This window comes from Gobio gobio, assembly GCF_949357685.1.
Source record: "Gobio gobio genome assembly, chromosome: 20".
Lineage (NCBI taxonomy): Eukaryota > Metazoa > Chordata > Actinopteri > Cypriniformes > Gobionidae > Gobio > Gobio gobio.
Genome location: NC_137113.1, coordinates 41,890,559 through 41,913,314, shown reverse-complemented (window position 1 = coordinate 41,913,314; position 22,756 = coordinate 41,890,559). Strand labels below are relative to the sequence as shown.

The window sequence follows — 22,756 nt, the reverse complement described above, 5'->3', positions numbered from 1 at the left end:
AGGGTTATAGTTGGGAAAAACTGCTACTTGAAAGCCGACATCGTTGGGGAGTAATATATACCGCAATACACAAGGGGCCGAACTTTGCAGAGGCCTACCAAGGCTGACTACCTATGTTCAAGGTTGCAGCTAGTAATTTGCAAAATCTCCCCAAACGTCGGGACTCACTCGCAAGGAGGCCTAACTCTGAGGCCTACCACTTGACCTGGAGTCTACTGCCAAGACTGCCCCAGCTGACTATCCTCAGCCAGCTGGCCTAAAAAATCATCCCAGCCTAGCTGGGTGACCCATCCCGGAGGCCTCCAATTCCTTCTGGAGCCAACTGTACAATGGTGCAGTCTTATCGGCAGCGCCTACAAACACTGGAACCTAATCACATTGTCCATAGCAGGGTACTCTGCAAACCAAACGCCTTGTACCCCCTAAGCGGGGGGAGTACCACATACGCCACCCACCTCATGAAGGTCCTAGCTTTAATAGCGCCTATCATACCGTGTGAGGGTGTCAGCCATGGCAATGCTCTGGCTACAAGGGAGCTCACGACCAAACCTACATAAACCAAAAGGTTGTGAAGTGCTGCTCAACCCGAGCCATGGGTGGGGCAGAATGATACAGAGATGAATGTGGAGGTACTCAAATCTACCCTGCTTTGTCAGGGCAGCACGACCAACTGGCCATGCAAATACATTAGAAAGGCCAGCGCCTGCCAAAAAACTGGCGGCCTCTAAAAACTAGCTCTGGAGGGCCGGGCTGAGCTATGCATACGGAATTTTCGTGCTTGCATGAAAAACGCCTTAACCCTGCCCCACGACTACTGGCTAAGTCGCTATCAATTCTGCACAGCACCAACCTGCATTACTAGCAAAGGCCCCAGAACGCAGGCAAGGGGGCGGGCCTTGGCCGGACTACTCTGCGTAAGAGGAGGCTGCATTAGGGACAAATAATAAAGCTAAGTTCAAAAAAGGAACAGCTACCCGGAGCACTAGCGCTTCTTGGCGCGCGACTCCGTAATCCCTAGAAAGCCTAGGCCAATCTAGATCTATACCCGAGATCCCGAACAGGGCCACTACTATTGCACCATAGCAAAAGGGGCACTCGGGTAGAAGTGCCAGTCAACATAGATCTGGTCCTAGATCTAACTGTAGTTCTAGCATAGTCTGATCCTGCACTCTCCAGAAATTTACACTGAGAGAACAAACAGACCGGCTACCAGTTAGCAGTTTAATACTAGGAGAAAAAATGCATAGCCTTTCCTCAGAAAACGAGCCCCTCTTTTTTCTTTTTCTTTTTATATCGCTACAAACCCTCAGGAATGAGCAGCATTCCCAGCGCTAATTCTAACGCATTTTCTTAGCTTCTTAGAACTGGGAATAAAAAGGGGTGTACAGCACACACAGCGTGTAGCATATATAATATTTGCTGGCCTCCACTAGCAATACTAGCTCAATTATACCGAGCTTAAGCAACTGGTAATCGTTCTAGCCAACCTAACAGGGGAACTACAGGCCCTTTTAGAACATATCCAGCGATCCCCGAAGCCCTCAGCAGGGAGCATAAGTCAGAAAATATGAAATAATTTCCCATGTATAGGGGACTTACCCGCTCTCCTGCGGCACACCGTGATATCGACCCACAAGCTTTATTCCCATATGAATGCTTAGGTGTACTACTACCACGGGGCTGAGGGAGGCGCACTCACAAGCCAAGCCAGGCAGGCCGTCAGAGTCTGACGTATTCTCCGCTCATCATGGGCCCGCCCGGCCTGGTGTAAAAGCGCCTGGGGAGAAAAAGCTAGGGGAAGGACCCCTCCCTAGTCTCAGCGCGCCCTAGGGGGAGGAGACCTGTCCCAGCGTGGTCTTCTTCGCTGGAACCGACCTTGCTCTCCGGCGTCCTTCCGACTCCTAGTGCGGGAGTCCCGCCTCTTTTGCGCCCTACTCCGCCACTGAGGGGGCGCACGAGAGGCGACACTGGCTCACTGGTCCTGTCGCTGGTCCTCAGGCCATGACGGACCAGAGCCTCCCGCCTGCCTGGGTGCGGCCCCGGATCTCCGCGGAATGCATGATTTAAATGCAGCTGAGCGCGCCTTCGCCTCTCTGAATCTTTCCACCACCGCCTCGACGGAGGTGCCAAAGAGTTCAGAGGGCGAAACCGGGGCATCGAGGAGAAAGGCCTTCTCTTTCGCCCCGATGTCCGCAAGGTTCAGCCACAGATACCTCTCCGTAGCTACCATAGCCGCCATTGCACGCCCAATGGCGACTGCTGTCTGTTTGGAAGCACGGAGAGCCAGATCTGTGGTGAGGCGGAGCTCAGCCATCGCGTCAGGGGGTAGGCCCTCCCCCTGATCGAGATCCTTCAGCAAGTCAGCCTGGTACGCCTGCAGCACCGCGGTGGTGTGCAGTGCTGCAGCGGCCTGACCTGCTGACGTGTACGCCCTGCCGTTCAAGCGTGAGGTGTTTCTCATCGCTTTAGACGGCAGGGTGGGAGCTCTAAGTGTCGATGGCCTCCCCGATGCGAGATAGTTCGCAAACGTCTCATCGATTGGAGGCATCGACACGTACCCAGACTCGGCCAATCCTTCAACATCAGCTGAAGGATTAACCTGGCCGAGTATGGGTTCTTCCATGCCCCCGCGATCTGACCGTGCAGATCGGGGAGGAATGGAAGGCTCCCCAGAGGTGATGGGTTGTGGCCGGAGAGAAAGCGATCATCCAAGCGACCTGGACGCTCAGGTTCTCTCCTAGCCCGCTGCCATTGTAACTCCAGCCTGTTGGTGGCGCGCTCCATAACTTCCATCAACTCCGCATACACGGGGCAAGATGGCTGAGAGGGTTCGGCCTCAACCGATTCATCACCACCCTGCCCAGCCATCCTCTGCTCGATTGGAAGAGCATCGGCTGACGAGGAGGAAAGATCCGACTCCTCCCCCGCCAGCCGCCCCTCGCGACCTGGCTGATCGTCTGTGAGGACTACACCCTCCTCTAGACGACGAGCCAGGTCCGTCTGGGAACCCCAGGACCTACGTCGCCGCTCAGCCTCAGCGTGAGCGGGACCGTCCCCAGACGCTGGCCCCTCTTCCCTCGAGAAGAGGGCCAGGCAAGAGCGGAGCGTTCGGATGGGAAAGCGCTCGCAATTCGCGCAAGAGGCTCCCTCGAGAACCTCCCGCGCGTGCTCTTCCCCCAGGCAGTACACACAGAGATTGTGCGTGTCTTCAGGCGTCAGATACCTGGGACACGGATCCGCGCACTTCCTAAAGTGCCGCGTCTTCTGTGAGCACTTCATCCTACTAACGTGATTCCTTTGCTTTCGTAACACCAGACAGACAGTCACTGAAGACGAAGAAGCGGTGTCATGTTGGCAGAGGCGCCCTTATATACTTCCTGGTCGCACCCTGATGACATCATCGGCTGTCGCCGGTCAGTAGGACTGATGTGATTCGATTGTAGCTCAGACACCTGTCACGCTGGAGGCGTTCCCCGTAGCGTCAAGCTGACGCAGCGCGAGTTCCCTTTCGAAAGGGAAATACAGAAACCCAGCCATACTGTATTTAAGGTTTCAGCACTTTTAAAATGTAGGAAAAGCTAGTTAAAGCAACAAGAGTTTTAAAAAGTTCAAAGCTAAAACAATAAATTATTAAAGCTAGAATTGACAGAATTTGAAGCATTTTTTTATTATAATCTTCATAATTGAATTCGTATTTTAATGTTAACATTGAAGTTGTTCTTAAAGTAAATATATAAATATAAATATTGATTACTCATTTGTCTCTGAATCATGATTGTGTCCATACTCCATACAGGTGGTGGTGAACGCACTGGTCGGTGCAATTCCCTCCATCTTTAATGTGCTCCTGGTGTGTCTGATATTCTGGCTCATCTTCAGCATTATGGGAGTCAATCTGTTTGCTGGAAAGTTCTACCACTGCATCAACACCACCTCAGAGGAACGCTTCCCCATGGATGTGGTCAACAACAAGAGTGACTGCTTGGCACTGACCAATGAATCGCGCTGGGTCAATGTCAAGGTCAACTATGACAACGTGGGTCTTGGCTACCTCTCTCTACTGCAAATAGTAAGTTTTCCCATTGCTTGCAGAGTACAGTTTATTACATACGGTGCACATGCAGCCATACGCTTGTATCATGAGAAATCAAATTTTGCTTGATCTTTTGAGTGGAAAAAAGCTTGGACTCAAAAGAGTAAACATTTTTATTTATTGAAACAAAAACACAATTTGTGACAGAAAAATGTGCATCAGCATATTTACAGACAGTGAGTATATTTTCATGTCCTTTTCCTTTTTTGCATCAGAGGACACAGAGGTAACTCAGTACAAATCCATAATGACTCAATGTGTCAATGACATGCTGATATTGAGAAAGTACTCTCTCCACATAGGCCACGTTCAAAGGCTGGATGGATATCATGTATGCTGCAGTGGATTCTAGAGAGGTATGTGAATGACTGGCTTTCCACCTGTAACATTTACAATGCTCAACTGCTACAAAGCTATTCTAAATGATGTATGCATATGATGTAGTGTTGAGCTTGTGAGCTTGACAATAGTCAACACAACTTTCTGATACGTTGCCCTCGCTGATTGTATGCAAAGACGAACAGTGCAATGTGCTGTCCTATTCATGGACAAATTTATCGGTTGGCGTGAAATGAAAAGTTCATCTAAATTATGAAAATTTCGTCATTATATACTCGTCCTCATGTCTTTCCAAACCTGTATGCTGTTAAAAAGGATGAAAATGCATTATACAAGAACCATAAAAGTAGTCCATACAAGTTATTCAATGGCGTTGTGTAATGAACCAATGGAAATTTAACTCTAATTTTCACTGCCAACGTTTTTTTTTAGTTGCCAGTCAGCGCCAGCATTTTTTATCTGAATATCTGAACATGCAATATGTCAAAAGAAAGAACAGAACCTCTGCTTTTAAACAAAAAAACAAAACAAAAACGTTTTCTTATAGCTTTTTCTTTCTTTCATGCATTCTTTTTTTTGACAAAGTTGGTATTGTTCTTTTTTTTGAAAATTGTGGTATTCAGAAAGATGACCCTGAAGTGTCTGCAGAGACTGTATCAATTAGACTCCCCCTGAAATTGAAAATCCTCAATAAACCCGTCTCCGGCGTGATGACTCCGATTGTTTGAATATTACAATTTAATAATTCTTAAATCGATATGTCATCCTCAATAAACCTGTCTCCAGCGTGTTGCCTCCGATCCTTCGAATATTGCACTTTAATAATTATTTAATCAACACATAATCCTCAATAAACCCGTCTCCGGCGTGTTGCCTCCGATCCTTCGAATATTCCGATCTATTATGACCTGTACCTGTAAACCTGTAAAGTTGCCAGAATAATAATCATACGCTGCTTGTTAATTGGCCAGAGGAGAACTGGCACCCCGACTGAGCCTGGTTTCTCCCAAGGTTTATTTTTCTCCATTAGGTCACCTGATGGGGTTTTGGTTTCCTTGCCACTGTTGCCTCTGGCTTGGCTTGCTCAGTTGGGGACTCAAATTTTTCAACTAAATATCCAAATAAATCGAATTATTAAACTAAATTAACCATATAAACTAAACTAAATTACTGATCTAATTACTGATCTAAAGCCCACACTGTCACTGTATGATAATTGAAATGAACTAATGACATCACCGTTTTCTCCAGAACGGCTATAAATAAAGTTGACTTGACTTTACTTTTTTTTATCAACACTTGAATGTGGGTAAGTTTCACAAAAAAGCAACATATTGAGCAAAAAGCTGAGAAAATCACGTTTTTGTCAAAGACTACGTCTGGTCCGTATTTAGAAAGATAATCAAAACATATGGAGTAGACTGAGTCCATCAAAAACCCCAAAGCTTGCTCAGTCCTAAAGCTCGTCCTGGGTCGACATTTCATGATTGCGTTATTTTACATATGCATCTGCTTACATATGCTATCGCTTGTTTCTGTTTCTTGTTCCCCTTTGTTTTGATCCGGAGAGTCTTGACTCTTTCAGAAGATGTGTCATTGCGCCCCCTAGCGGATAACAGGGAAAACATGGAAAGTCGGAAAAATTCCAAGTGGTGCTCACTGCAGTCAAATGACGTCCAGCTCCACCTCTCTGGATGTCTAATAGGGTTGAGGGATAGAATTGTGGGTATAGTTAGGGCAGGGGTGGCGAACTCGGATCCTGGAGAGCCTCCATCCTGCAGAGTTCAGCTCCAACCCTGATAAAACTCACCTGCCTGTAGCTTCCTAGTAACCCTTCAGACCTTGATTAACTTGTTCAGTTGTGTTTGATTATGGTTGAAGTAAAACTCTGCAGGACTGGAGGTCACCACCCCTGGGTTAGGGTGTGGTTTTTATATTTTAGCTCCACCAATTAGGCCCAATGTCTAGCGAGGGGGAGCTAGACGTAAGCTCCACCCATTTGCTCTGCAGCGAGCAGCCTCTCTAAAATTCTGTCTATAGTGGGGAAACGTTGTCTCATAAATGACGGAAAATTCTGTCAATGGCGGGGAAAGAGTTAAGTCATTCATTTCCACAAGTGCAACTCTCAAATCCAATACGGTGCATATGGCACATGTTGGACATCAATAACATCAAGCATTGTTGGTTCTTATAACCAAACATCATGACGTCAAAGGTGTGCCATTGATTTGAGTTCTGTAGCGAAGGTTAAGAATAATAAAGTGAATAATGACTTCAAAATGACACTTTTTATTGAAGAATTCATTATTTCTTTCCCATATCAGGTGGAAGAGCAGCCATCATATGAGATCAACCTTTACATGTACCTATATTTTGTTATTTTCATCATTTTTGGCTCCTTTTTTACTCTCAACCTCTTTATTGGTGTCATCATTGACAACTTCAATCAGCAAAAGTCAAAGATAAGTATCTCTATTTTTAACTAACCTCCAAATTAATTTGTGTTGCACATTTGAATTGTTCAGTACCAGAAAGAATAATTCATATTTGTTTCTTCTGCACTTTGGAGGGAAAGACCTTTTCATGACAGAGGAACAGAAAAAGTACTACAATGCCATGAAGAAGTTGGGTTCCAAAAAACCTGCAAAACCCATCCCTCGGCCGTTGGTATGAGCCATTTTACTAACATTCATTCTTCCATTGCTGGATTTTTACCATTATAACTAATTTACTTTTTGAATATCAGCATTAAATCTATAGAGACGAGCGCATTTAGGCCACGCCCACAGCGGGGGGGGGGGGGGGGGGGGCAATCCAATGCTCTCTATTGACTTTGTATTGCATGAAGCGGCATCCTTGTCATTTCTGACTTATAACAAAAAACAGAACAATGTCTAAAAGCTGAAATGTGACAGGGTGTACAGCAAACAAGCTAAAAAAACACAGAACTAAGTTTTTATAAGCTGTCGACCCAAAAAAACGAGCGTTCAAGGAGACAAAAGTGGATACAGGCAATAAGACGTGAAGCATCAGCAGGAAGAATGAGTACATTTTGGGATCCTGACACTCAGTATGCCTACGTGTGCAGTAAACATTTTGTCACTGTTTAGTCAAATGTCTCAATTGCCTGTATCCAATTTTGTGTCCTTAAACGCTCGTGTTTTGGGTCAACAGCTTATAAAAACTTTTCGGTTTTTAAAACTTCTGGGCATGGTTTTCAGATTATGACGCGTGTCGCTTTTTCTCTATAGAGGTTTTTAAAAACTAATCTAATATATTGCTCTTCTAACAGAATATGATCCAGGGCGTGGTGTTTGACTTCATCTCAAAACAGTTCTTTGACATCTTTATCATGGTGCTTATCTGCCTCAATATGGTGACCATGATGATTGAGACAGATGACCAGAGTACTGAGAAGGAGGATATCCTGTACCTGGTCAATTTGACGTTCATCGTCGTCTTCACAGGGGAATGCATACTTAAGATGTTTGCGCTCAGACAGTACTTTTTCACAATTGGCTGGAACGTCTTTGATTTTGTTGTGGTCATCCTTTCTATAGCAGGTAAGTGTAGAACAACCCAAGCTAGTTGGAAAAACATGCCTGTGGCGACAATTCTGCCAAAATGATATTATTTCGCAGCACATTCAAAGTGAAATGTCCAGCAAGTTGCGCTAAGAGTGTGCTCAGTTGTATCCAAAATACGTTTTATTAAGTTGGTTGTTGCACGTTTTCTGAAATAAAAGGTCCAGTTAGTGGCGCTAAAAGGTTAAAGATCGTGTTTGAAAATAATGTAGCACCTTCACTAACCGTAACCGATAGTGTAAGCAAACACAAATGTGACAACTTATTTGCTGAAGTAAACAAGCCATTTTTGGCTTGCTCCTAGACGTCTTTGAGCTCTTTTATTGTGACTCATATTTCATGGTACTTTTTCCCAAATGCTTCACATTACAAGTGCAAGGTTGTACCAGGTGAGCTACCGAACAAGTTTACTATGTCAGAAAAGCCTTACATTTGCAAGCGTCAAAATGTATATGTTTACAAATCATGCACTATGGAAAAAGTGTTTGTGAGCTCTCAGAATATTGCGCAAGGAAACAAGTCTATTAATCAATAATCTACCCCATAATCATAGTGTAACAAGGTTTGTTGTTATGGGAAGAATGAGACGGGAACCGGCGTACATTTAAAAGACTTTAATCAAATAAACAAATAAATTGAAAGTAAAAGTGGACGACTGCCGCGCACACACAAAACAAAACGTAAACAAAACACAACACAACGTAAACTCCAGGCCTGGTCCTCGCTCGACCGTCACTGTCGTTCAGAGATGTATAGTAACGAAGTAGAACTACTTCACTACTGTACTTAAGTACTAAAAGGCAGTATCTGTACTTTACTAGAGTATTATTTTTTTCTCCTACTTCCACTTTTACTTCAGTACATATTTTCGATGAGTTTAATACTTTTACTCCGGTATTTTTTTTATGTGCTGCATCGTTACTCGTTACAATTATAAAAATGTTACGAATCATTCCATTCCAAACCCACATTACCACTGCCAGAACGGTAGATGGCAGGTTTGATGAAGCTGGCACATCATTGAGTGAATCAAGCTATTAAGAAGACTGCGTGTGCTTCCGTTCTGCCTTTTGATCAGCTTAAAAGATGGACAAACCAAAAACACCACCTTCCACCCCTTCAACTTCAAGTGATCGTGGCTGCGAGCGAGCGAGCGAGAGAGAGAGAGAGAGAGAGAGAGAGAGAGAGAGAGAGAGAGAGAGAGAGAGAGAGAAAGAGAGAGAGAGAGAGAGATAAAGAGCGTGAGAGATAGAGAGCGAATCCCGCGCGCATTCACTGTCTTTAAAACAACACGAGCGTCTTGTGCTCAAATTGCTCTCTTTTTGTTTACATAGTTAATGTGCACTGTGAAGTAACATATACAAACAATGAACAGCTGTATTTTAATTAACTAAGATTAACAAAGATACAGTTAATAAATACAGTAAAAAAATGTATTGATCATGGTTAGTTCATGTTAGTTATTAGTCTAATACATTAACTAATGTAATGTTAACAAATCAAACCATTTTGTAAAGTGTTACAAACAAATAATTTACTCAGAACACCTCTTGAAATGAGAATATAAGTGTGCTTACCCCATTTTTTTATAGTAAGAGTGGTTAGTAAGATTTAATCTTAATGAACTACAGTATTTTCAGGTTATTTATATGGCAATGTGTAGAAAAATTACCTACCACATTGTGATTGTCCTTTAGGTTAATCATTTGAAATAATAAAAACAATATGATGTTCAAACTTTTGACTACTTTCTTTAATAACTACATAACACAATACTTGTTCTTTTACTTTCAGTACTTGAGTAGTCAATTTTAAAATAAACTACTTGCAATACAATTAGTACAAAAAATGTTGAATACTTTAGTACTTCTCCTTAAGTGTGGTGCTTAAAGAGCACTTCAACTTCTACTCAAGTCACTTTTTTGATAAGGAACTTGTACTTTTACTCAAGTCTGTGTCTCTAGTACTTTATACATCTCTGCTGTCGTTGCTCCTCCTTTTATGCTCCCGTCACTCCTCCGTGAGAGATCCGAGACCAGTGTGATGCGCAGCTGGCGCTCATCATCTAATCACTCACCGGCCTCGCTTCGCTCTCTCACGGCTCTCGCTCGCCCTGCTCGTCACATACCCCCATCACTCACCCACCCACCCTACTCGGCAGCCGCAGCACTGGGGGTAAGGACAGACGAGACAAGAGAAAAGGAGACGGAAGCACAAGGAGAAAAAAAGACGAGATAGGGGAGAGAGGAAAAAAATCACACTGCCGTTCGGTCCTCAGCCAGCCGAGAGGCTCTTCTTCATGGTGCCATGCGATGGTACTGGATGCTCGGCGGACGGCTCGATCCTCCAGTTGAGGGCAGCCAGCAACGAGTTCCGCGCTCCCTGCTCCTCCCCATCATGGTGGAGGTCAGCAGGCTCCGGCCCACGGCAAACCCTGGCGACTCCTCCGCTCCCTTTCGGACAGCAGCCACCCCACCTTGACCCAGGGGCATGGCAGCGAGCTCTCAGTCCCACTGGTCTTCACTCGCTCCAGCACCACCGCCTCGAGCAGCCACTCGTGGTCTTCTCTCTCCCGCGTCCCCTCTCGTCCTTCACTGTTGTCGCACCTCCTTTTATGCTCCTGTCACTCGCTCGCCCTGCTCGTCACACATAGTTTGTGTGAAAAGGAATAAAATATGTTGGTGTTCTACTGCCACTATTGTTCGTTTCAGCTCAAACTTGCATTGAAATTTATGTAGAGGTACATTTTTGGAGCTTTGCAAAAGTGTAGGTAGAGCCATGTTTTTCCAATGAGCCTAGTTTGGTGTTGAATTATAATTGTCGAACATCATCCCATTATAGTTTGTTGCTGAGTTTTTTTATATAGAATATCTGAGCATTGATCATACAGATTTTTTAACTAGATCCTAACAGTTCTATAAGTGCGCCTCTGTGTATACTTTCCTACTGTAACTCTCCTAAATTGTTTATAATAACCCATATTTCTTCTTTCTCCAGGTCTAATGTTAGCAGACATCATTGAGAAGTACTTTGTATCTCCCACCTTGTTCCGTGTCATCCGACTTGCTAGGATCGGCCGTGTGCTACGTCTCATCAGAGGTGCGAAAGGCATCAGGACTCTTTTGTTTGCCTTGATGATGTCACTTCCTGCCCTCTTCAACATTGGACTGCTTCTGTTCCTCATCATGTTCATCTTCTCTATTTTTGGCATGTCTAACTTTGCCTATGTGAAAAAGCAGGCTGGCATCGATGACATCTTCAACTTTGAAACATTTGGCGGCAGCATCATCTGCCTGTTTGAGATCACAACCTCGGCAGGCTGGGATGGGCTTCTGCTGCCTATTATGAACAGCGGCCCTCCGGATTGTGACCCTGACATAGAGAACCCTGGTACAGACGTTCGGGGTAACTGCGGGAATCCTGGCATGGGCATCATGTTTTTCTGCAGTTACATAATCATGTCGTTCCTGGTGGTCGTGAACATGTACATTGCCATCATTCTCGAGAACTTCAATGTTGCTCAAGAGGAGAGTGGTGACCCACTCTGCGAGGATGACTTTCAGATGTTCGACGAGACATGGGAAAAGTTTGATGTTGATGCTACACAGTTCATTGAATACAACCGCTTGTTTGACTTTGTGGATACCTTGCAGGAACCTCTGCGAATTGCCAAACCCAACCGCCTCAAACTAATCACCATGGATCTGCCCATTGTAACCGGCGACAAAATCCACTGTCTGGATATTCTTTTGGCTGTTACCCGCGAGGTTCTTGGCGACACCATCGAGATGGATGCCATGAAGGAAAGCATTGAAGCCAAGTTCATAATGAACAACCCCACATCTGCCTCATTTGAGCCTATCACCACCACTCTCAGGAGGAAGGAGGAAGAGCGAGCAGCCATTGCGGTTCAACGAACATACCGTAGACATCTCCTCAAACGTGCAATCCGCCATGCCTGCTTTATGCGTCGCTCAAAGAGGAAAGATAGGAGTCTGGACGATAAAGAACCTCCTGAAACCGAAGGGTTAATTGCAAGGAAAATGGATGCCTTGTATGGTAGCAACCCAGAACTTGCCATGGCTCTTGAGTTGCAGGCTAGGCCTATGTCGTCTAATTCACAACCACCTGAGCCGACCCCGGTCATGCAGCATAGAGCATCAGTGACCTACCCTCGACCGCAGGGACAGCTCATAATCCCAGTGGAGTTCACAAGGGAGGTGATCCTCCGATCTGCACCCACAACGCATGGCCTGTGCAGTTCAGAGAATGCAACAATTAAAGAGTCAATAGTATAACTGGGATCCAATGTCTTTGGAGTATGGACTAAGATAATCCTTGGGTGTAAAATAGAGTATCGCCTGCACGCACCGAACAACAGATGCTCCAAAAAGGATTATACAGGACTGCTACAGTGTGACAGCATTGGAATGCCATTTATTGGGAGTACTGTTTTTTTTATTATTTAATTTTTGTATCTTATTTGTCCCTATTAGAAATGTCCCAGTATATTTGTCATTACTTAGCCAAGTTGTTTTGCCCTTATATACGTTTACAGTTGAGCCATTTTAAATTTGTTCCTATTACAGTGCCATTAAGTGGACAAGCGCCACAATTTTTTTTCATTTGACCTCAGATTGAGCCCATACACACGTGTGCCAAGTTTGGTTACAATATCTCATTCCATTCAGGAGTTATAGGCCCTGTCCTACATGGAACCCCAAGCCCTTGTGGTCTTCCTCCGAGTCCACACTTTTCTGATGTAATGCCGCTTTCACTGTCGGGTAGAAGTCTGCTGTCTCACTGCAGCCAGTGGTGGACACCCAACCTGGCCCACATCCAAGTGTGATGTCAGAAGCCACACCCATGTCCTGGGTGAAAAGTGACAGTGTTGAGCGCTGCGTTTTACTCAAAGTTGAATATTCTTCAACTCTCTGCGACCAATAAAAAACGCTGAACACTCAGCGCTTGAGCGTGAAATACTCGCTAAGTGCCTCGTTATGCTCATGGTGTTCTAAAACGCGTGCTCCCATTGAAAACAATTGAATACGCCAGCCAGCCGCGTGAAAAAACGCTTTGGTGGACACATGTCATTGAGGGTTTATTGGTCTTGGCCCTTTTAATCTTGACCCTACATACTGAAACCCACCTAAAACCTACCCTTATGCCTGAAACCCACTCAATGCCTAAAAGCCCTTTCAATCGGAAACCTACATACAAGGGGGTGAAACGGGGATGGGGACTCACAAGGTGACATATTGGACATGGGCATGGCTTCTGACGTCACACGTGGATGTGGGCAGGGTTGGATGTCCAGCAAAGGATGCACCGAGCCCTACTTGGTCTTGCGGGCTCAGCAAAAGTACGCATCAAGGGCGCAAAGGGGCGCTCGTGAGCACCCTTCTGAAACCTAAAATCACAAATGGGACACCCTATACTCTAAAAAAAAAGGTTCTATATGGCACCAAAAATGGTTCTTTGTCGTAATCATAGAGGAACCACTTTTGGTGCTATATAGCACCACATCTTAACATGTCCTGTATATGGTATATATGGTATACACCTTAGTATACACCTTAGTTAGTGGTGCTATATAGCACCTTAGTCAAAGAACCGGTGAAGAACCTCTGAAGAACCCCTGAAGCACCAAAATTGGTGCTATATAGCACTTAAAAAGGTTCCCCTATGATTACGAGCCAAGAACCATTTTTGGTGCAATATAGAACCTTTTTTTTTAGAGTGTACAGTCTTGCATGGACACATGCATGCGGAGGCCATTGTAAATCCACAAGATCACAAAGATATATGAAGTGTGCCATTTGGGACAGGGCCATAGTCATTTAAGTAAAAGTGGCCACGCCCACATCAAACGAATCTGAATCTTTCTGCACTGCTTTAATACCTAGTGGGCGAAAAACCTAGGACTAGTTTGCAAAAGTAGGTTTTGCAAATAATCCAATATGGTGGAAAATGAAATCACTATTATTGTGACGATGGATTTCTTAAGGTTATCTAAAGCACAATTTTTTTTCTCAAAAGCTCTCATTTTACAGGTTCATCTTTACTTTGTCCTAAATAATCTTTTTGTTTACTTGCTGAAAATTGTATCAGTATTTAGAGCTCCCTGAAACGTAATATGTTTTAAAAAAATCTTTCCAGTAATGATCAAAGATTTCATTTTACTTATAATTCTGATATATAGCTGCAAATATCTCATTAACCAATAGGAAGAAGAGCCACTGGTACCTATCATCACTCTAACAAGTCTCAGTTTAGTCTACTGAACTATTTATAATCTCAGTTCATGCCTTACCAGTTTACAGCAGAATGGTGGGATGAGTAGATCAGAAACTGATCCTTTACAGCGGGGTGAATAGAGTCACTTTGAGCAGAATGTGCCACTATGAAAGATATAGATAAACAGTGAAGCTATCTCTATACTATACTTCTCTTTTTCGTATACTTTTAATGAATTGATAACTTGAAGCATTGAAGGCATAGTGCAATTGTAGCACTTACTTTTAATTCCCTGGTATTCACAAGAGCTGGTTGAAAATCTACCATGCCTACAAAGTAAATACAATTGATTTAGTTTTCATGTAATGAGACGTTATTAAAGCAACCCCATCCATTAAACTGTAATTTAACACACAGGCATCATCAACTCTAACATGTCCCATTTGATTTGAGTGTCTATCATCATAAATTGATCACTAAATTGTGAAACTTTAAGTTACACAAGATTATTTTTCTCAGACTTAAAAGGAACGTGTGTTTGGTACCCATTACTTGCTTTATAATAGATTCCCTTCATTACAAAAAGAGCCTGAAATGTCCTAAAGACATTTTAAGATTTTCTAACCTTATCAACCCCAAGTACATTCAGTGTTTTAGTACCTGTGATTTGTATGTATTAGAGACATTTAATAATAGATTTCCTCTGAAGTCTTAATGTGACTGCAAATGTCTTATTTCTTAAAAATGTATAAATTAAGCACTTTTGAGACATTTATATTTACCTCTTGTATAGTTTTTAGGTTTGGTCTCTCGTTACCAAAAAGCATTAACTCTTATTATCTCTCGTATGTTCATTTGCTGTATGTTTAAATGAGAATGAATTTTGGTGAGAATGGCGCTTGTGTGCAGTTTTGTGCACTTTTTGGTTTCGTATTGATTGCATTGTTAATATGCAAATAATTTTCTATTGTTTACATTTTTATCAAGCAGAGAGACATTGCAGTGCTTTAGGTTTTGCTCGCGTCTACTTGCCTGTATATACATTTTGCAGATAGAAGCGAACTTCTCGGAAGCTGTCTTTTCTTTGTATCATTACAACATTTAATTCAATGTGCATTTAAAATGTTCAAAGAATAAATTTGATAAGATAAACATGGGTCTCTTCATGCTTACGGTTTGAATTGCAGTCTCAGATTGCAGTTCTGCAATATCACGGTTCATCTCATGTCAAGATTTAGTGGCGTTTACAGTCTTAGCATGCTATCATGTGTTGTTTGTGGATATGTTTTCCCAGAGGTGTTTATCAATTTTTCCATTAGACTTATGCTCCATATGACTTTTTCTGTGTCACAGTGGCCCCTGCCCAGATAGCTGTTCTTATTTCACACCTTCTATTTTTACCCCCAGCTAGAGATGTCTTCACCTCAGGTAACCAAGTCTTAATAAGTTTGGAATTCAGTGGTCTATACATTGGCATTTGTGTTATGGGGATTTAATTGGAAAATTAAAATTTTAAAGCAGCCATGAAATCTAAATTGATATAACAGTATTTGTTCAAATTTGTATCTGTGCGTTAGGGATTACAGTGTGCTTGATAGCGCAAATATCTAATAGGCCAATCACATGGCAGCAACTCAGTGCATTTAGGTATGTAGACATGGTGAAGAAGTTCAAACTGAACATTAGAATTGGGAAGTAAAGTGATTCAAGTGACTTTGAATGTGGTATGGTTGTTGGTGCCAGGCGGGCTGGCGAGTATTTCAGAAACTGCTGATCTACTGGGATTTTCACAACCATATCTAGAGTTTACAGAGAAGTGTCCAAAAAAAGAGAAAATATTGAGCGGCAGTTCTGCCAGAAAGACTCGGGAGAATAAATACTGTGACAATTATCCATTTATTAACAACCCAGCAAGCAATAAAGTATATTGGCATAGGCCCCGTCCGTAGCTCGCAATCTGAGGGTCCGGACTCTGCATATCCTGCCTGAAGACGAAGGCAGAGGCGCAGCCGACCCCGTGAGGTATGGAAGGGACCATCCTGGTGGTGGTGGAGTGGATGTAGGGAAGGATTTGACTTGGAGGTGGTGGGGAGGATGGCGGTGAATTGGAGCGTCAGCATCTGCGAACTCAGACGAGCGTAAGTACCGATCTTTTATACCCAGTATTAGAATGTGATTGGATAGATACATTTAAAGTGACATGACAATTAAGTCTTCCCAGCAGAACTTATGCTAAAGCTTCCATTTCTGTGAGTGAAAATGCCTTGTTGATGCCAGAGGTCAGAGGAGAACGGCCAGACTGGTTCAGCTGATAGAAAGGCAACAGTAACTCAAATAAGCACTTTTCACAACTGAGGTCTTCAGAAGAGCATCTCTGAACACACAACGCATCCAACTTTGAAACAGATGGACCACAGCAGCATAAAACACACCGGTTACACTCCTCTAAGCTGAGAACAGAAAACTACAATCCACACGGGCTCACCCAAATTGAACAATAGAAGATTGAAAAACATTGTCTGAGTCATGATTTCTGCTGTGACAATCAGATGGTAGGGTCATAATTTGGTGTAAACAACATGAAAGCGTGAATCCATCCTGCCTTGTATCCGCGGTAATGGGGTGAGGGATATTTTCTTGGCACACTTTGGGCCCCTTAATAACAATTGAGCATCGTTTTCATGCCACAGCCTAGTATTGAGTATTGTTGCTTACCATCTCTTTATGACCACAGTATGCCCGTCTTCTGATGGCTATTTCCAGCAAGATAAAGTGCCATGTCACTAACTCAAATCATCTCAAACTGGTTTCTTGAACTTGACAATGAGTTCACTAAACCCAATTGGCCTCCACAGTCACCAGATCTCAATCCAATAGGGCAGCCGAAATAAATCTGCAGCAACTACGTGATGCTATATCAATATGGACCAAGATCTCTGAGGATTATTTCCAGCGCCTTGTTAAATTTATGCCATGAAGAATGAAAGCAGTTTTGAAGGCAAAAAAAATGCTACGTAGGTACTAGAAAAGACTATCGCAACTTCCCTTTCATGTCGACTTTAATATATTTTATCTTTCACAAACATATTCACTGATAGTGGGAGAAAGAACCGTTATAAACTGAGGTGGTTGTTCTGAATGCTGACCTGTATTACTGTTCAGTGTTTAGGAATGCTTCCCTATACAAAAGATTTTATTGGACAAATAACTTTTATAAAAATGTTTCGGTTCCTAGAACAAATAGACGGTATTTAGGTGAAAGTCATGAAATTGTTCCCACAGCATCTGAGTCATTTAGAAAGTGAGTCAGTGAAGTGTGTTTTGTGTGCGTGGGTTTTAGCAGACAGTGAGTGAATTACAGTCTGTTTCTAAATCATTGCACATGAAAGGCTGTGAAAACTTACATAACGCCAGATTGTCTGGTGAAAGACAATTACTCACTGGGAAGACACTTTTCGCAGACGAAGTCCCACTGAGTGAATCAACTGAGAATGGCATTAATTTACATGTACTCCCCTTCCCCTGAGTTTCCCACATCCGACTCCACTTCATGCTGAGAGATCATCCAAAATCTGTGTGATTTGGATGTAGGTTCTCACTGTACAATACTATGTGTTTGATATCGTTTGAAATGTCTCAGTGCGAATGGTACAAAAATCTCATAACCACACAAGAAGTTAATAAGAGTTTTTAGAGCTTAGAGGTATTTTACTTATGATGGTGGGTGTGGCTGTTGGAGCCATTTGGTTTCCTTTCAATTGAGCCAAATGGGAATTCGATTCAATTTAAATTCCCTTTGTTTTCATGTGTTTCTGTTTGAAAGAAATCTTTGTCTTGGTCTGAGCAATATAAGGAAGTGGAGCAGAAAGATCAGGGCCCATACTGTAATAGAGTTGGCCCGTACCGCACAGTGTCTCGATACTCAGCGTTGCGTAATATTCAGAAGTCAGGTATCGATATATTATTCTTAGCTACAGAGTATTTGATGTTATGTACGAATTATCTTTGAATTGATTATGTAATTGGCATTATACATTTACCTGACTGTTGATAAAATAGTTACATTTTGATCCTTTCTGAATTACTGAATAATCTCCAGAACGTAACGATATAATTGCAACAAAGGGTTAAAACGAAATTATTAAATGTGTGACTAACTATCAAATATAAATGACCAACAACCCATTGGCATTCTATCCTAAATTCGACAATATGATAAATGGAGTCAGATTAAAGATATATTAGTTTTAAATCCATTCTACAGCTGAAGACACGAACGCACAAGCGACCTTCACCGCGGTCCGCTACCGATCCTTGGAGCAAATTCAACGGCCTTACACACATAATAGCAGTGGTAATAAAGCATACATATTTTTTGCCATCCATCCCAGTGTCTCAGGCTGTTCGCACGCACGGGACCACCAAGAACTGATGGAGTTCTATCTCATTTTTCTAAAACATTAAAATGATCTTAGTTATTTAATTCTCAAATATTTCACATTGGCTGTCAAACTTTTCAGACCACACCCCAAAACAACGATATAGTGATTTGAGTAATGGAATGGCATATTTTGGGATATTTTTGATTGGCCATTGTGCTCGTTTTAGTTGCAGTACCATGATGGTAGTTGAACAAACTCGGGGTTACAGGGGAGGCAGTGGCTGAGTGGTTCATGTAGGTTGTCTACAAACTGGAAGGTTGATGGTTCGATCCCATGTCCAAGTGCCGAAGTGTCCATGCAAGACATCTAACCCCAGCTGCTCCCAACGAGCTGGATGGCGCCTTGCATGGCTGACACCACCGACGGTGTGTGAATGAGTGTATGAATGGGTGAATGTGAGGCAAATGTAAAGCGCTTTGGATGGCCGTAGGTCCGTTAAAAGCGCTATATAAATGCAGTCCATTTTGAGTTGAGCAAACCAATCTAATCAGGCTTTGTTACCATGACGCTGATCATCAACTGTCTCTGTCAACTCAGGCTTTGATCCTGAGTGCACATGAAAGTGTGACATCAGTAGCGAACAGCCAATCACATGCCCTTAAAACTTCTCGTGAGAGAGTCTTCTAAGAGATTAAAGAATATGAAGTATATAAATACATTTTTCACAGCCAGAAGAAAATGTATTGCTTTATGAGTGCAAGTGAAAGTTGTGAAGTTAGGCCTATATATGGGTATAGAAAGTTTTGAATGTGTAAGATCACATGTAGTCATTTTTAAAGCTTTATCTATTGATTCTAAAAGTGTATTTATATTACATATGCCTACATTTAAACAAAATGCGCAATAATGTAATGTGTAATGGATTAGGCGTATAATAAAATATAAAATAGTCATATAAAATAATTAGTGAAGTTCGGGAGGCGTGAACCCATCTGATCTTTCAATTAACCACTGAAGCATATAAGCAGCCTCCTACCTCCTTCAGGCATCAGTTGTTTTGCATCCCTCCACCTCCCCATCTCTACCTACTTACATTTAGGCATCTTATTTACCATTCTCTTCCTCCTAGCACTAGTAGTCCCTAGGGGGTAAATCTAAGCTCGACTTGAAGCGGCTTCATCGAGCTCCTCCACCGCAGACAGCAAGCCAAATACGCTTAAACCTTATTAGAGTATATGGGTAAACAAACTCGTGAATAATAAATAATGATTGCTAAAAGCCAGATGGTTTTGTCTTTAAAAATCTCTTAATATGTAGTGACCTTTCATTTGGAGCAAGAGAGACTGGGACTTTATTTGATCAGAGATATGTCACTATGCTCACAGCTGATTGGTTCAATTTCAGTTTGATCTCTCTTACCCAGAACAAAAGCTGCCCTGGAGCAGGTTAGCCATGGAGCACACGTTTTGTAACATTGATTATTTAGTTTTTGAGAAGGTATACTGTCTGCTTCCCTTACTTCCTCAAACAGTTCGGCCTTTAAATGCTAATTGTGTGCGTGTGTGTGTGTGGCTACAGCTGCATTGAGTGCTATACACTTCAGTTTGCACAGCTCAGCGACTGCTGCTCTCTCTCCACCCACTGTGGCGGACTTCACCGCAGATGCGCATGGAAAGCACCTTATGCATGTAAATAAAACACTTTATTGTTATTGTATGGGACACAACAAAATTCAGCCTGTTAACCCTCAGCAAAGGCATAAACACAAGCAACAGTAAAAATGAAAAGGAAGATTATAGACCATGGATGGGCAATCCTGATGGTGAAGGGCAAGTTTAGCTCCAACACACCTGCCTGGAAGCTTCTAGGGATCCTGAAGACCTTGGATGAATCCGAAATCACCCTTTATAATTTTGGCGCTTTTCCATTACCAGTACCAGCTCAACTCGCCTCGTCTCGGCAAGGCTCGCTTTTCGCTCTGTTTTCCATTGCAGATAGTACCTCCACAATAGTACCTGGTCGTCATAGCGACTCCGCAGGAAACTTTTCCGTTCCACTCTCGCTGGATCCTCTCTTCGGCAACCAAACAAAGGAAACCTCCTCGTTTGACCACGGCGTATTCTTCTGAGTTGCCATAATAGTACACTGTAAAAAATTCTAAGCTCGTACAACAACAAAAATCTTGGTACTAATTTCCCCTAGCTTTTTCTTGTTTACTCAACTTTTGTAAATAACAGTTATACTAACTGAAAATAATTTGTCTGTGATTAAGTTGAGTCAACTTAACATTGTTTGTTTTCTGAACTGTCCTATAACAAATCTTTTTTAGTTGAGCCAATTAAAAAAAAATTGTCTGTAGAACTCAATGTCTGAAGTTGAGAGAACAAAAAAATGCTAGGGGAAATTAGTACCAAGAAATACTACGTTAGATAAACTACAAAAACTTTGCCGAAGTCAAAAACTGAAAAGAGTGAGTCAAGACAATGTTAACTAAACATTTATTCCAAAATGCATCAAGACATTTTTTTTAAACAATTTGTACAGCCTTTTGCAGTCAACACAATGCTATTTTAGTAAACTATCATGATTGACTATTAGAATTACTATTAAAAGCTACAGTTAACTTAAAAATGATAGTTCTCTCATCATGTATTCCCTTATGTCTCAAACTCATATGACTTCCTTTCTTCTGCAGAACACACACACAGCTCCAGTGGTTTAATCTCTGCCTTCTAGAGCAATACAATCAGTTTTGGATAAGAAACAGATTAAAATATTAGTCTATTACATCTCGACATCTGACTGTATTGCTTCAGAACACCTGGATTAAATTACTGGATTCACATGGATTGTATACATCCTGAACCCCATTTAGTTGCATTGTATGGATTGCCTATGAAAATATCTCTGTTTGTAGAGAAGAAAGGAAGGCAAATGAGTTTAAAACATCAAATTATAATGAATAATACTTTTTGGGTAAACTATCCCTTTAAATAGTTCTCACAGGAAACAAATAAAATGCATCAATAATAGTATTGCTACCACAAGAAAAAAAAGTTTCACTTTCCACTTCTTTTTTTTGCTTTTTTAATTCAAGACTAAGTCTTAAAAATGTTCCAGTATACAAAATACAATCACATTTAAGCAAACAACATTCCTACAAATATGTTCTACACTGCCTCAAATGTATATTTTATATTATAAATGTATATTTTATATTTTTGTATACTCAATATTAAAAGGATATTCCATCCAAAAGTTGCTCACCCTCAAGTTGTTCCAAACCTGTGAGTGTCTTCCTTCTGCTGAACACAAAAGATGATATTTTAAATAATGTTAGTAATCAAACAGTTGACAGCACCCACTGATGGGGCTTATCAACTCTTTGGTGCCGACATTCTTCAAAATATTTTCTTTTGTGTTCAACAGAAGACAGAAACTCATACAGTTTGGAACAACTTGAGGGTCAGTAAATGATGACAGTAATTTCATTTTTGGGTGAACTATCCCTTTAAGCGTATAGAAGTCCAAAGAGTACCGTGAAAGCAGTGGGAAGGTCAGATAGGTCCTCTATGACCACAGTTTCCTCCAAGAAGATGCTGAAGTTTAGACATGTCTTTGTTTACAGGGAGAGGTTGTCCTCCATGACTTCAAGGATGCCCAGTGACGCTGGTAATATGCACATCCTAAGAAGTATATTAAAGAAAAATGGTTGATTGTGTAAATTTAAAAATCAAAGCTCAAATACACTCTTGCAAACAAAACTTAAAACTTGTACTTGAGGAACTTTTATTTAACAAACTATTATTTAAATATTAACCAACCATTTAATAAATAATGGTGATCAATGATAATATGAGAGAAACAATAGTTGACAACCTACCAGACAGGTCTTAGATATTGTGTCACACTCCCTAAAGGTACAAGGGCAGTCCCTGTCGAGCTGTAGTGTCATAAGTAAATCATCATGAATACAATTATTTATTTATTTCTTGCAGACATCCTCTTACATTCATATGATTACTTCATATAATAATTGAGTGTCACTGAAAATGTTTTAGGGATGGGAAGAGTATCAGAAATGAAGGGGGCAAAAATTCCACAAAAACTGACTACTGTAT

The 22,756-nt window shown here is 42.0% G+C and overlaps 1 protein-coding gene across 1 annotated transcript in view; it reads left to right on the top strand.

Moving 5' to 3' along the window:
* Nucleotides 1-15,402, top strand: part of scn4aa (sodium channel, voltage-gated, type IV, alpha, a) — a gene marked incomplete at its 5' end in the record, with an annotated part of 62,122 nt that extends 46,720 nt beyond the window's left edge. Inside the window, 6 exons of the mRNA XM_079801209.1 lie at nucleotides 3,797-4,069; nucleotides 4,396-4,449; nucleotides 6,757-6,898; nucleotides 7,002-7,099; nucleotides 7,725-7,995; nucleotides 11,014-15,402. Coding sequence (XP_079657335.1) covers nucleotides 3,797-4,069; nucleotides 4,396-4,449; nucleotides 6,757-6,898; nucleotides 7,002-7,099; nucleotides 7,725-7,995; nucleotides 11,014-12,314 — 2,139 coding nt within the window. The 3' untranslated portion in view covers nucleotides 12,315-15,402. The remainder of the gene's footprint in view (nucleotides 1-3,796; nucleotides 4,070-4,395; nucleotides 4,450-6,756; nucleotides 6,899-7,001; nucleotides 7,100-7,724; nucleotides 7,996-11,013) is intronic.
* Between the last annotated feature and the right edge of the window lie 7,354 nt (nucleotides 15,403-22,756).